Raw genomic sequence first — 15488 nt, forward strand, 5'->3', positions numbered from 1 at the left:
ATTATAACTCTTCTTTCAAGTCAGATGGAAGATGCAGCTTTTTTCACAGAGATGCCCTAATTTGTCTCCATGAAGTTGAAATAGATAGTAATACTGTGGTGCAAGATATACCACAAACTGAAATCATTTAGACCACAAAATGTAACTGCTTCTAATTAGCCAGGATTATATGAGTAATGAGCACCTTCTATTTCATTCTGAACATACTGTCCTATGTGTGCTTTATTTATCTGTTGCTTGTTATAATGTAAAGGTTTTATATATATATATATAAAAGGTAATATATATATGTGTGTGTGTGCATATACACATATATATTTATATATAAGTGATTATCAATTGATATCTAAGACAAAACATTAAATCCTACATTTATGATGTTCTTTTTTAGTTCTGTGGCATTAAAGTTTCATGCATCATTGATTTTGCTTACTTCTGTCTTCTCCCAAGCCTAAGTATTTTCTATGTGGGTAACCCTTCAGAATAAGATCATATGAGTAAATTGAAACAATTAAACAGCACCAGTGATAGACAAAACATATTTTAAAAAATGTCCAGAGTCACTTTGAATTACCACTGGACTTCCTTTTAGTGTTTGGCATCAAATTTGCCATTTAAGGTTTAAAGCTTCAATCAGGAAGGCAAAGCATTGCTGGCAACAAAGAAGAAAAATACTCCTAATTTACATATAGTAACAAAAGAAGAAAAGAAAGAAAATGGGATGCTAGGGAGAAATAGGGACTTGGTTTTCCTAAAAAAAAAAAAAAAAAAAAAAGAAGAAGAAACACCCTTTATTTCCTACTGTGAAAGTAGAGGGAAATATCCCAGACTAAAAGAAATAATGCTTTCTTGAGATGGCTCCTGCTGGGTTTCTTATAATTTTGCATATAATGGGAATTGGAGTTGTACAGACCATTTTAGGAAACTTTTTAATGGATTCATGAAGTAGTGACCGCACTAGGAATGTAGACAAAAAACTCAACATCCATTAAATAACAACCAAATTTTGACTAGAAAATTGTTTTCCAACCTAATATTAAACAGATAAGTATCGGAGATACTCAGATTTGGTTGTAATGTTACAAAGAATTTAAAAGCTCTCATTTGAGCAGAAATAAAAGAACCAGATTTTGTAATTAAGGTGAGGCAGAAATCAACCAGTTGCAAGAAACCTCAGAAGAGAGCAAAGGCCTTAGAATAATAAAGTTCATATAGGTAACATGTTTATATACATATGTGTATATACATATATATTTCTGATATAAATAGCAAATTGAGTATGAGATTATAGAAAACACGTTGCATTTCCTGCTTCCCTTCTCCTCACCAGCTAAGTAACCATGAGAGAGCCATTCTTTCTGCCCCAAATTAGCAGAGTAGTTTGATTATCTGGATCCACTTGCAGTGGGTTTTGTGACAAAATTTAAGGTCTGCCAGCCTTAAAAATAAAATTACCAGTTACTTAACCAGCAAAGAAAAGTTTATTTGGGAATAGGAGGGGAATTGCAATTTGGGACCTGCAAGCTATGATACATCAAAGGCATGTCTGAAGAACAAAGGACAGGGGCTCTCTTTTGTAGAGGGCAGGAGGGATTTGGTTGTTTTGAGATGTTTATTGGGAAAGAGCAAGAGTTCAGGATTGCAGCTTCTCATTGGCTGAGTTGTGGCAGTTTCTCTTCTAGGTTATTGCTGAGCAAGGAGAAAATCCTTCTTCTTCCTCCTCAGGTAGGTAAAGTAGGTTTCTTTCACTCTGGGTACATAAAGAAGGCTGCAAAGAATGGTATGTGCTGGGTGAGAACCTTTCCTTCATTGCTGCTGACTCCATTTTGAATTAGGTTGTTTTTGTTCATAGGTGCTAATTAGTAGCCTCCGTAAACTATTCAGAGCATGGAACAGAGTGGGCAAGAAGAGACTAATATGACCCCTAGAATTTAACAACAGTGAAGCAAACTTCATTGATTGAGGACCCTCCTTTCCCTCTCCTGTCTCTTTTAAGAAACAAACTCTTGTGCTTTGCACAGGCACGGTTTTCAGTTAAGTATCTAGTAATAACTCTTGGAATTAAATATAACCTTATAAGAGCATTACTACAGTTGTCCCCATTGGATGGATGAGGAACTGAGGCACTATGAGATTAAGTGCTTGAAGTCATATAGCTATTTAGTGGGAGGGGGCGGAATTCCAATCTTCATACTCTGGTTCTAGAATCTATATTTTTAACCAATATTCTTTGCCATCTTTCTTTGTTTTTGTCCTTCTAACTGAGGTTAACTAAACAAAATAAGATGTAAACTAGTGCGAGGGCTGGGAAGGGTTAACTCCGAAACACATCCTGGAGCTGAAGAAGGAAAAAAAAACAAAAACAAAAACAAAAAAACCAACAACAAAAACAAACTAGCAATCGAAAGCCTGTTAAAGCCCCGGTAGGAAATTCAATGGGCCTCCTGTTTCTTTAAACTCTCGCTTTCCCTCCGGCGGACACTTTACAAAGCAGCGGCGGCGGCAGGGGGACCACGCTCCCGCGTGCTACCTTCCTCCTCCCATTTGGAAGGTCTGGGGTCCGAAAGGGTTTCTTGGGGTCAGTAGCTGAACTCTCTCGGGTTTGCTTTCTTCACACTCCAACCACTGCTACCCGAGCCCTCCTGGGAAGGGCGAACTGTAATTAACCCTTTAGCGCCCAGGAAGATCCCGCCAGCCGCTGGCATCTTTGAGCATGGTGCGGGACCACGATTCTCCCGCAGTCGTGCGCGAAGGCGGCCTAGCGGCCAGATGGGCGAAGGCATCGCAGGCGGGGCTGCAAAGGCCACGAGCTGGGTGCAGGATGGCGCCCCGGCGGCGCGGAGGTGCAGCCCGGCGCTCCCCTCCTAGCTCGCCTTCCTCGCCTCCTTTCCCGACTCTGGCCAGCCGGCTGTTGGGGGCGCGCCGGGCTGGAGTTGCCCTCTCACTCCCCCTTGCTTTGCTCCTCCGGCGTAATCTCTCAGCGATTCCTCTGCCAGCTCCGAGGAAAGTGCAGCCATTGGACAGGTCGGTGCTAGCTGCCGGTTTCGGGGAGGAAGGTGGGAGAAGCCTGAAGGAGCGAGGGGGAGGGAGGAGGGAGGAGGGAGGAGGGTACAGCGGCAGATCTGGCAAATTGCGAACTGCCTTCCCTCCCCAAAGTGTGGAGCAGAAGCGCGGGGGAGCTCCGCGGCGGTGGCGCCTCCTCCGCCACCAAACTCCCCGGGCTCGGCGAGGCTTGTGGCCACCTCCTCCTAAGCCAGGAGGAACCCTTTCCCGATAGGTTTCGGCCTGACTCCCCCCGCCCCCCATTTCTTTCTTCTTCCTCCCCCCCATTCCTTTTCTTTTTTTTTAAACACACATTTTTCCCCCCCTGGCTTCGGACCTCAGATTGCTGCAGCCCTAGCCTTCCCTGGGCTCAGCTCTTTAGGGCTGCCCATCCCTCCGGCTGCGAGAAAGGACGCGCGCCCTGCGTCGGGCGAAGAAAAGAAGAAAAACTTGTCGGAGGGGTTTCGCCAGCCCACATTAACCCCCTTCCCGCAAACCCAAACCTCCCGCGAGGGCCGTCCCAACATTGGGGAAAGTTCCTTCTGAGCCGACAGCCCTCTTGGATTTGGAGAAGGCAGCCGCGCTGGCTGTGGAATTAGATCTGTTTTGAACCCAGTGGAGCGTATCGCGGGGGCTCGAAAGTCACTGTCTCCAGGGACCCGGGTGGCGCTGCCTGTGCGGAACCGAGAGTTTGCGAGACCCGGCTGCAAGTGGCCTTTCCTCCCCGCAGTTGCTGTCCTGTGTCTGGGGTGAGGGCAGCGAGTGTTGTGGCAAGTTGCGAAGAGAGACCCGGAGGTCCAGAGAGAACTGCACCCCCCCCTCGCTCTCCCTTCTTCCTCTTCCCAGCTCCTGAGTGTGAAATCCCATCGAAATTTACAGAGGCTCCAGGTTCAGCCAAGACCGGTCCGCAGAGCTTTGCCCGTCGTCCCCACCGTCCCCATTCCCACCCGGAGCCCCCGAGCACACGGCGCGGAGGAACGACTGGCGGGAGGGGGAGGGAGGTCGCGGAGGCGGCATGGCGAGGTTCCCGAGGGCCGACCTGGCCGCTGCCGGAGTTGTGTTACTTTGCCACTTTTTAATGGACCGGTTTCAGTTCACTGAAGGGGAGCCTGGAAACCAAATCAATGGTAAGATGCACTTTTGCTTGTTGATTTTGTGAGCCACTGAAGACCTCGCTAAAGCCCCCCAGCCCCCATTCTCAACCCACCCCCCACTTTAGATGTCTGCCCTTGGGAAAGTTATTGCAATTGCTTTTCGGGTAAACTTGGACTTTCTGAATGGGAAAAAGAATGGTTAGAGAAGGGGACTGGGGGTTTTCTTGAGCATTTCAGGTTTCCTTCACCTGAGCGACAGGGGGTGGTACCGTCTCGCCAAGTCGCAGAGAGAGGGCTCTGGTGTGTAAGAGCAAACCTCCTTCTGTAGATCTCTCTCTCGGGAACTGGCATCCCTGGGCAGTCTCCCCTCCGGCTCCTCCTGCTTCCCTGCTGCCGCGACAAACTAAGTCAGTGCGTGATGGGGGCTGTGGGTGGGGGACGTCGTGGCAGCCTGGTATTGCAGGGTCCCCCCACCAGCTGGAGAAAAATTTACTGTGGCCAGTCCTTCTTTCCCTAGGCTATCCCCGCCTTAGCTCCCTTTCGCTGTCTGGGCCAAACGGGCTCTGCAAGTGGGGCGGGGTAGGTGTGGTGGGGCGCAGAGGAGGGGTGGAGGGGGCAGAAGTGGGACGGGCGCGCCTCTGGAGACCAATCCCTATCCCCCATTGTCCTCCGCGGTCCGGCTTCTCAGACAGGCCTGAACGTGCGGGGGGTTCGTCCAAGTGCCCTGGCGTTGCCCCCACGCAGAGACCTGGTCTTTGCATCTTCCCAGTGGCAGTGTCTCCTGCTCAGGCGGATGCCAGCCAGGTGCGCGTCCAGCCGGGAGCCGCGCCCCCGGGACCAGCGCGGAGCCCGCGGAGCAGCCCTCCACCCACGGCCCGCCCGCTCTTAGGCTAGGTGCTGCTGAGCCGAGGTCCTGGTGCTTCCGGCGACACTGGCCACTGAGAATTGGGTGCCTCCTCACCGTTTCTGCCCCTCAGAAAGAAAGTGAAGAAACAGGCAGAGAGAGAGACCTTGACAGAAATTTGTGAACTCAGGTTAGATTTCCAGAGGAGGTGAAATGAACAAAAACACTGGGAGGGGGAAAAAAAAAGGAACCAAAACTTTCAGATTAGAATAATCAAGGTTTTGTTTTAATTCTGAAGGTAGGGGTTGCGGGTGGTTAAGTGCTTCCTCAGAAAGTATACAGGTGTCCACAAATGTCACATGAAAGTCGCAGATGGAAGCCTACGGAGGCTGCCTGGGGATTCCAGGTGAGGTGAATCTTGGAGAAAGTTCTTGAATGAAGTTTACCAATCCAAGACCTAGAAATCTATTAAAACACTGTCTCTGCCCCTGGTGTAAATTCTTATAGAGAAGGCACAGATTCTGATTCTGTGGTTCAATTCATAATTTGAGGGGTGTGTGGGTTGGGAGGAGGGGGCAACATGATGACGACACTTTTAAAACTGTGAAACACCTTAGAACTCCACTATTTTTGATATTGATTTGTCTTTGTCACATGCAATTTTGGTCTGCATAAATGGACATAGATTGTTCTTTACTAAGTATCATATCAGTAGATTATTCTTTCTTGTTTATTTCTCTGATACATTTCATTGGCTTAAAAAATAAGACTTTCACCTTGTATTATTGATAAGGCATAGCCACATTCATGGAATAAGTAGATGCTTAAAACAATTTACTTCATCCCAAAGGACATTAGAGAGATGTGTGTAACCAAATGCATCCCAAGTTGTTTATTTGAAAACTTCTTTGGCACTGGAAGTAAATAATGCATTTACAGTAAAAAATAAAATAAAGGTCAGCAAATATTTTTTTTTTCTGAGCTTCTTTCATAAACAATGTGTTACTGAGAAAAGAACATGTTTACAATACATTTTGTATTCTAATATCTCAAATTGAGAATGAAATAAAGATTGCATTCTAAAATCGACCAGATAATTAAAAGCTTTGTGGATTAGAAAATGCCTAAATTGCTCAACATAAATGTACAGGTGTTACAGACTAATTATAAACTAGTATCTGTGGTGGAAAATTACTCTAGAAACCCATATATTTATAGGATTGAGGAAAAAATGAATTGTTTTAAAATTCTCAGTAAATGTTTTAGAGATTTATTGCAAACTGAAGTAGTTTCTTTACTGGATGTCAGTCTACATGTAGTTGAAAAATCTTGGAGTTAAATGGTTAGCCTATTGAATATGTAAAATATAGCAAACAAATAGAAGAAAAAAAAACAACTTCCTTTCTAAATAGTCTAGGTAAAAGTTCAAAATGAAGAAATTTTAAAAAGTCTAGCGGCTTTGAAATTTGTCATGTAGCAACCAGGATTTTTATCACAGACATTTTGGCACAGGGAGAAAAAACCTGATTTCATAACAGGGCATTTAATTATGCATTACTTTAGAAATGTTGCAGTTGATTCTATTGCCACCAGAGGGCAGAGAGACTGCTATTTTCTCCTGTTCCCATTCTTTCCCAAATGTCTCAGATTAATGATCTTGAATACTTTGTTTTTCTTATGGGCAATATTTTTTGATATTTCAAGTTAATGAGTGGCAGTTTGTAATAGTGAGTATTTATTTCCCATGTTAATTGAAAATAACCATTCATTCAGTATTTATATAGCACCTCCTATTATGTAAAAGTCTATATTTCAAATACATTCTTGTGGTGTACTTGTATAGTGGAAAAAAAATGAATAACCTTTTTTGCATCACTGTTGGAGATTTTTAACAAATTATTGTGGAATTCTCAAGAATGTAGCTTTAAAATATTTCCTTTATGATTAAAATTTCATTATCATGTAATGAATTTATTTTTGAGATTGAATGTAATCTATATATGTCTTAGAAGTATTTGCCATACTAGTTTTTCTCAACGTTTTGAGAAATGTTTAGACAAAAATAAGCTTAGAATAATCCTAAATTCTATAAATCTGATTTCGTCTCTGTGTTGTTAGACATTCATTTTATATCCTAAATTGATTGAAAGACAGTCTAGTAACAGTGTCAAAGGAGAAGGATGTATTAGTGTCTCAAAGAATTCTAAAATTTAAATGAGGACAAAAGGCCTAAAATTATGGAGTTGTTTTGGCCTAGTTATTACTCTTAAATGTATCTTAATGCAACAAAGAAGTTCAGTACTGCTATAGAGGGAGCAAAGGTCATTTAGGACTCCATGGAATTCCCACTATTTAAACTTTCTAATATTACTATGTACTAGAGGGAAATACTTTACTTTAAGCAGGTAATTCATATTTATTTTAGTTGTTTATCTGTTGGGACATTTTTCTATTATTTTCAGCTTTCATTGAAGTTAAAAGACTTAGTTTGAGATATTACTACCCTTTGGAGTTATGAGAGTATCTCTGTTGAGACATACTGTCATTAGTATAAATTTTCTGTTTGCATATATACCTAGAACAGAAAATTATAGCAGAACTGAATATTCTTTATAAAGTATATGTGGGTCAGATTAATGGACTAAAAGCAGGTTGATTTTTAATCAATCAATGATTCACGATTGCAAGCAAAAATTTTTAAAACAAAAAATGTGAGAGTCTTTTTCCTCTACAGAATAGATCCAAGTTGAAGCCCAAGGTTGGGTAAGATCGTTAGTTCTTGGCTGTATTGAGACTTAAAATTATTTTAAGTAGGACAGTGTATGCATTTGTTAAGTGTGATCTTCAGAAATAGGTTTTTATCAAGTAGAATGTACTTAAGTAAAACTTAGTAATAAAAGGTACTAATTTGCTCCAAACAGGTTTCTTCTCTGTAAGATAGTTTCCTGCAAAGATATAGACAACATGGATTCATTAGTTTGGTTCGGTTTTTGCTTCCTAAAAGATATTTCCTATTGTAGAAGCCATATGTTTATCAAGATTAATGAGTTGATTTACAGCTGTGATCATGAGTGTGCAGTCTCGAGATGTTTCCTACCACATTAAATTCAGTTTCATCACCATGATCTTCGAGATCATGTGGCCTAGACCTACTGTTTCACTTCTCTCTTTCTCTCCCTGTTTTTGAACCCTCTAATTGAGGTCCCTTGATGTTCCTTGAGCGTTTATGATGTGTACTAGTCCTTCCCTAGTCCACCTCCTTCTGTCCATCTTACTTTTCCTTACAGGCTTATCTCACCTAACACCTAGAAACCTCCAGAGAACTCTCTGCCTTTTTAAGGGCACTTGTTTGACTCTGCTTCCTAGAGTAAGAGTTGTTGTTATTGTTGTTTTTTTACCCCCTTCCCATTTCTGCATCTCTTTCATATACTTCTTTGGACCATATATCATGTTCTTGAGGTCATGGTCCATTGTCATTCATTTCTGAATCGCCTGTGGCGTCTACCACAGAGGCATGCATGAAATGCTCAGTCAGCTGTTGGACTGACTGAACCGAATGGAATTATAGTTCAAGCTGGACTGTTGCCTTGAATGTCACCTTGGAAGACTTTTAAAAATATTCTTTTTACCCTATTTATGACTTTTTCCATTAGTCAGTTGGAAATGAATATATAGACAGGTTTCACAGAATTAATTGTTTAAAACAAGAGAGTAGAAGCCAGAGATCTGCTGAATTGTCATAATGCTTCTGGTAGATAGTACTTACCTTAAAGCTTCTATTAACAGATAGAAAATTTTAACAAATTTATTCTGTCCCCCAACTATATTTCTGGTTTCTGAATGAATTTTTACTCATGTTCTTAAACTAACACTTTAAAGTACAGTGTGTGTGTGTGTGTGTGTGTGTGTGTGTATGGGATGGAATGTTGGTAGAAATTATTTTCAAAGTATTGACATTGTTATTCACTTGTAAGATAATGAGTACAGCTTTATTGTTTATATATGTGTGTATAGATGTGTGTATATATATGAAAATGCATATACATATATTTACATATGTAAATATAAAATGCATATGAGATATTCATGTATGTGTATATATATCGATATAGGTGATTGTTTTCAGTGGAGATTAACACTATTAAATAGTTCAAACAGTTTTAGTTCTTTGTGAAATTACTTTTGAATTGATTTGTGCTCAGGCCTCATACCATCAACCTGCACTGAAGGAGGCTTTAAAAAAAAAAGTTAAAAAAAGCTGAAAGCAGTCTCATAAATTTGTTATGGTGGCTGTTGGGGGGGTGGAATTGGTGGTACTATGCAATGTATTTCACAGTGACTGCTCCCTGAGTAGTGAGGGCAGAAGGAGAGAGAAAGAGAGAAATGTTCTATATTAATAGAGTTGTTATTCTCAATGAATTTGTTGTTACATTTTGGATATTGTGAGTAGTGATCAGATGCATTACCTTTTAAATTTGGTTTCTTGAAAGCTCAGAGCACAATTTGTAGCCCGCATCCAACAAATGTATAAACCTTCTGGTTGTTCCCCATTTTTTGTGTGTGTGTGTGTGGACTAGCTTACCTGGGGCTTCATCTTCTCTTTCCAACTCATTTATTTTTGCCTAACTTCCCTCACTTAAAATCTGGTCTTGTATTTGAGCGATGGGAAGTAAGCAAACAAAGAGTGATCAGTGTAATACATAAGGATATATATTATTGTTGCTTTTCAGCTTTCTTTTAATCTAATTCCAGTCCTTTGCCTTTACTCTAAGCACATTTTCTCCAAGCTTTAATTATGTCTTCATAGTATTGTGCTCTGAGAAGTCTTTTTCCTTCACTAAGGTTCACACAGAATGTCTCCCCTCACTATCCTCCAAACAATGGTTCTGTTCAACTGAGGAAGTTATTGAAGAATGACAGACTAAGTAGGGTATGATACTTTTATCAAGACAGCTTATGCCAGTATTTATTGTGACACATATTACTTGGTCAGATGAACACAATAATATCTGAGGGAAGAACCCAGCATATTAGATATTCTATAGTAAACATACAGTATTATATATAGTAATTTATAAATTATATAGTATATTATGTAGTAAATATTCCACATTATGTTACAACTGGACTTTGAGCTCCTTTTGTATTTGTTCTCTGGCATCTTTTTCATTTTGCCCTCTTTAATTAAGAAGGTGGTGAGATGTGGAATAGTGGTACCAATTTGGGTATTTGTACAGAATTTGAGGTCTTGTCAGGGACCTGTCTGGAATTCGGGTAGCCTGTTAAAGATTGCAGACACGAATATGAAATTGGAAATTCTGTGGCCTTCCTTGAAATCCAGAGTTTTAATCCCTTCCTCCAGAGGTCACCCAAACAGATGTAAGCACTAGTAGCTCTCTTCCTTTTCTAAATTAAAATCTGTGATGATCACTGTTACTGCTTCAGATGTCTAGTAGAGAGTAGCCTGCGGTTTCGTTGAGAGGGTCATAAAGACAAGGGTTGCAGACTTCCCTTCTACTTTTCTGGAGTCTTTTTGCTTGGTTTCTCCCTCTCCTCATCTGCTATTTTTCACTAACTAATTGGAAAATTTTTATAGAATCATATTGCTCAAAGTTTCATCCTGTAGGTAAGGTGCTTGTTAGCTCATTGAGGCTTTGAGAATATAGTGAATGTAAAGAATTTGCCCTGTTGATAAACTGCATAAAAATCAGAATTTTTAGGGAATTTGGGTAAATTGGAAGGGGAGGTGAACCATGAGAGACTATGGACTCTGAAAAACAGTCTGAGGGGTTTGAAGTGGCGGGGGGTGGGAGGTAGGGGTACCAGGTGGTGGGTATTATAGAGGGCACGGCTTGCATGGAGCACTGGGTGTGGCGAAAAAATAATGAATACTGTTTTTCTGAAAATAAATAAATTGGAAAAAAATAAATAAATATATGCTTTGCAAAAAATAAAAAAAGTCACTTTTCTGCATACTCCTTGAAGTGTTCATTGATGGCAGAAGTGTAAGTAAAGCAGACGTATTTTCTTTAAGCACAAGGCTTGGTAGGTATACCCTGGTTTATTTTGCTCAGGATCATATTTTCCTTGGTCCAGTTGGAATATGGAACATTCAGCTTGCAATGACATTTTTTAAGGTAGTGGTTTTGGGTAACACACTTGCTAATTGTGTCTGTGTTATCTGTAAATAGCTGCCAACTTTTTGTCTCTGAAAACCATGATCTCAACATCCAATAAAATACTTATTTCTCTAAACCCTAAAAGAGAAGCAAGATAAGCAGAGTTTATCGCTTTAGAATATGAAATTCACAAATAATAATGACTTTCAAGATGTGAAATAGTCTACTAGGTTGTATTTCTATTATGCATATTTGCTTAACTCTCTCCAGAAACAAATATAGACAGTAGCTATCACTGACACAACAGATCTGATTGCTTAACTGGTGTATTTTTATTCATTTGTTCGGTCAAAACAGTCCACTGAAATTACTGCAGGCATAACAGGGAGCAAGTCCGGTATTGAACCTGATTATTTTGACTGTACCTTCCCCGTCTTCTGCTCTGCCTTTCCTTCAACATATCACTGTAGTCTGCACTGCAGGATATTCCTGAGAAAACATATGTGGAATGATTTTTGATATCCTGAAATCATATTCAAATAGCAAATGGATTCCTATTTGAAGGAATCCTGTCCTGAACATTTGATTAAACAAAAACAAAAACAAAAACAAAAAACAAAACCTCAATTATTTTGCTAGTCCATAGTTTCACATTGAAAATTAGATAAAGCGTACTATATGTTCACAATTGAACTATAAAAAACTAATAAATGTTGAATGAAGAGACGTATCACTATATACTTGCATTTTTGTTCTTTGATACTTGTTTGTTTGGAGTGGGACTAAAGAAGATCATTCGAGGTTTTTTTGTTTACATGACACAAATTTCAAGAGTATTTTATACCTATTTGACAGTTCTGGATGCTCTATAAAAATAAAGTTGACTTCTAGTTTTAAAAAATGCCATTTCACGTTAGTTTGAAGGCATTCTTGCTATATTTAAAAAGATACTGCTTGGTGTTTTATTTTCATAGCTTAATTAACATCTTAGGATACCCTAAATCTTGGGTGACGTATATTTGCATCTGTTTTGATTTGTAAATTGGAGTTTAAAATTTTCCATAGTTTTTAAAATGTTTTTTATTCAAATTAAATTTCTCCCATTCAAATTAGTGAATTTTATGAAAGCATTTCATTTGACCTAAAGTACATGTAAAACTATTTCCTATATCCGAGTATTGCGGTAATGTTTCTTAATATGGCAAGTCTTGCATAATACTGATGAATGTGTCACAAAACACTTTTGGTTGGGACTGAATTGTGTAATAATTCACCACTTCAATATAATAATAATAACATCACTTGCTGTTTTGTACACAGGTATTACATGTACTTGTGTTGGTCCTAATTTTTCAACAGTTGCCTCATCGCCTTCCAGTTTTTTTCCCCACAAGTGATTTATCCATCTTCCATCAATCAGTGTAGTTACTCAATCAGTGAAGTTTTGAATACTCATGCTGTCCGTTTCCTTACAATGTGTCTTCATGTTCCTATGCAGGGGCTACTCCACCTATATTTAAAGACAGGATTCATGGGTTATTGGGCTTATGAATGTTCTACTATGAAAGATAATTCCTGGGACAAGCCCTGATAGTTCTTCCAAGATTAAGGACATCAAAGATAAAGGCAGCGGGGTGGGGGTGGGGGGAGTGGTATGGGGGAGGAAACCCTGATAACTATCACTATGTGGTTATCACACAATCTTAATTACTTTTGCTTTATAATAAGTATATCTGGTTGGGCAAGCCTGTCCTCCTTGTTTTTGATCTTCAGAAGTGTCCTGGCTATTCTAGAAGACTCTTTGCTTTTCCATTATCTGTTTAGAGTAAACTTTCCAGGTTTCACTAAAAACTCTGTTGGACTTTGAAGTCACATTAAATCTCAGGGTCATTTAGTAAAGATTTCAATTTCTAAACACCTTGGAGATGATATAATTTCTTTCCAAGAGCGTCTGAAAGCCAGAGCAAGTACCATGGCATTTCATGACAAACTATTAATAGTGACTGTTTGGCAGTGATCTTTTTGAGTTGAAACAGTGTTCTTAGATTGAGAACTAGTGGTGTTTTCCTGATCACATCATGATACTAATGGTACATCTGTAATTGTTTCTTAGGAAGTACAGGTGGAAACTATAGGTTAACTAAAATGAGTAACTCAGTGGAGGGGAAGAATATTCATTCCTAACTCCTTGGAAACTACTACAAATGAAGGGTGAGGACTAGGCAAATAATACATGGAAATGGTGACACTTGTATAGTGTCCCTTTTAGTGACCCTTCTGGACCAGCACAGCAGTTCCAGGCAAGACTGTAGGTTTGCTCCTTCATGAGAAACAACTCAGGTGGGGCACCTGGGCGGCTCAGTCAGTTAAGTGTCTGCCTTGGGCTCAGATCATGATCTCATGGTCCTGGGATGGAGTTCGCAGCGGGCTTCCTGCTCAGCGGGGAGTCTGCTTCTCCCTCTGCTTCTGCCCATCCCACTTGTGCTTTCTCTCTCTCTCTCTCTCTCTCTCTCTCTCTCTCTCTCACACACACACACACACACACACTCTCTCTCTCTCTCACATAAATAAAATCTTTTAAAAAAAGAAAAGAAAAGAAATAGCTTGGGTGAGAATGGTAAAAGCCCCTGGATTTAGGATTCTCCTTAATGTTTGCTCTTTAGCCAATTAGTATCAATTTCATGGGAGATTTACACCGAAAGAAAGTACACTTTACAAATTACTACCATTTAAAGGTAATAGATTTATGATTTTCTTTGGACTACAAGCATGTATAAATTAAGGGGTTATAATTTGCTTGAGTTGCAAATCCTAACCTCATCTCTTCCTCCACACAGTTTCTGACAGGCTGTTGCTCTGCACTCATGTGTACTCATCTGGATATTTTTTAATCAGGAATAAACTGACAAGCCAGGCAGTCTGTTTTATTTCTTTGTTATTTAGCCTTCATTATCTTTTTAACATCTGTTGTTCATTTTAGATATTTTTAAAAACAAGCATGATTCAAAGTCCTTCTGCAGATTATAGTCTCATTGTCTGGACATTGCAAAACAGCTTTATGCAGGAAGCCAGGCTTGTGCAATGTCAGTTTTGTCGAGCTCTTTTTAGGAGAGAGGTTTGTAAAATAGGCACAGCCAATAGGAAGCCAATTTTTTAAAACCAAGCACTGATGTCTGACTCCAGACTGCTTTTCTCCATCCCTCATTCCATTTTTCTGGCTCTGGCAGGCCACCATTTTTTCTAGCCCACTTTACTTCAGTAGATTCATACCTTGCCTCCAACATTGTCCTGCTGGAAGCCGTTCTTCATTCCACAGCCTGAAAGATCTTTCTAGAATGTAAATCTAGTTATGTCACTCCTCTCTTGAAAATGTTTCCTGCCTGCCTTTTGCTCTCATCCTAAAGTCAAGGCCTTCGGTAATTTTGTCCTGGCTTGCCTCCCTGGATTCAAACCCATCCCTTCCTCCCACCTGCTCTCTCATTTCCTGAGCACACACTCTCTCCCTCTGAAACTGCACACGCCATTCCTTCTTCTTGGAGCACGCCTTCCTCCTCTCTTTGACTATTTGTCCTTCAGGTCTCCGCTTAGATTTGTTTTTTGGCATATCGAATAATGTTTTGAGTGTTTGTTTGGCAGCTCCAAGTTCTAGACATCTGAATGTCCTCGTCCCATCACTTCTCATCACTGGAAGTGTAGTCATATGAGCTGCCCAAGGTTAGAGGCCGTGTGGGACTGATCACCACTGAATCACTAGCTCCAAGTGTAGAAGGCCTCTTTGAAAATTTGTTCAACCAAAGAATCTTGTTGTTAAGTGTTCCACTGGTATGATACACAGTATTTGTTCAGATTTATTACTCGGGCAAAGAATTGTATATCTGATTTCTACATATTTCTTTGAGCAGAATTTTTACATCATAACTTGACATGATGACTCATATTTAAATATCAGTGAGTCAGATATATAGGCAAGCCAGAGGTTGAGTGAGTGCGGAGTAAGGGAATTTTTATGATTTTATGAAGAATTGAGAGTTCATTTAGAAATAATGGCTTAGGAATGATCAGGTCATTTACTAAGCTAGGAAGAACAGAAACTTAAATGATCATACTTTCATTAATTACATGTATTAATTAATTATTCAATGATTTATAAACCAGCAACTTGAATTGCCTGAAAAAATATTAAATAAAATTGGTTCATTTGCTTCTTCCATAGTTTAAAAGGACATATGGATAAACAATGAAATAACAATTAATTGAACCATGCTATTTGCATAATTTGCATAATTTCCAGTTCTCTTAAAGCTAAAGATGGAACTTGGGAAATAGTCTCTAAGATGAGATATTAAAAGGATTCCAAATACAAATCATTGGAAAGACTGTTAAATACTG

The 15488-nt window shown here is 39.9% G+C and overlaps 1 protein-coding gene across 1 annotated transcript in view; it reads left to right on the forward strand.

Moving 5' to 3' along the window:
- Positions 1–3096: 3096 nt before the first annotated feature.
- The window catches only part of PLXDC2 (plexin domain containing 2), a 472118-nt gene continuing 459726 nt past the window's right edge, over positions 3097–15488 (forward strand). Inside the window, exon 1 of the mRNA XM_044227759.1 lies at positions 3097–4169. Coding sequence (XP_044083694.1) covers positions 4058–4169 — 112 coding nt within the window. The 5' untranslated portion in view covers positions 3097–4057. The remainder of the gene's footprint in view (positions 4170–15488) is intronic.

Source organism: Neovison vison, chromosome 12 (assembly GCF_020171115.1).
Source record: "Neovison vison isolate M4711 chromosome 12, ASM_NN_V1, whole genome shotgun sequence".
Classification (NCBI taxonomy): Eukaryota; Metazoa; Chordata; class Mammalia; order Carnivora; family Mustelidae; genus Neogale; species Neogale vison.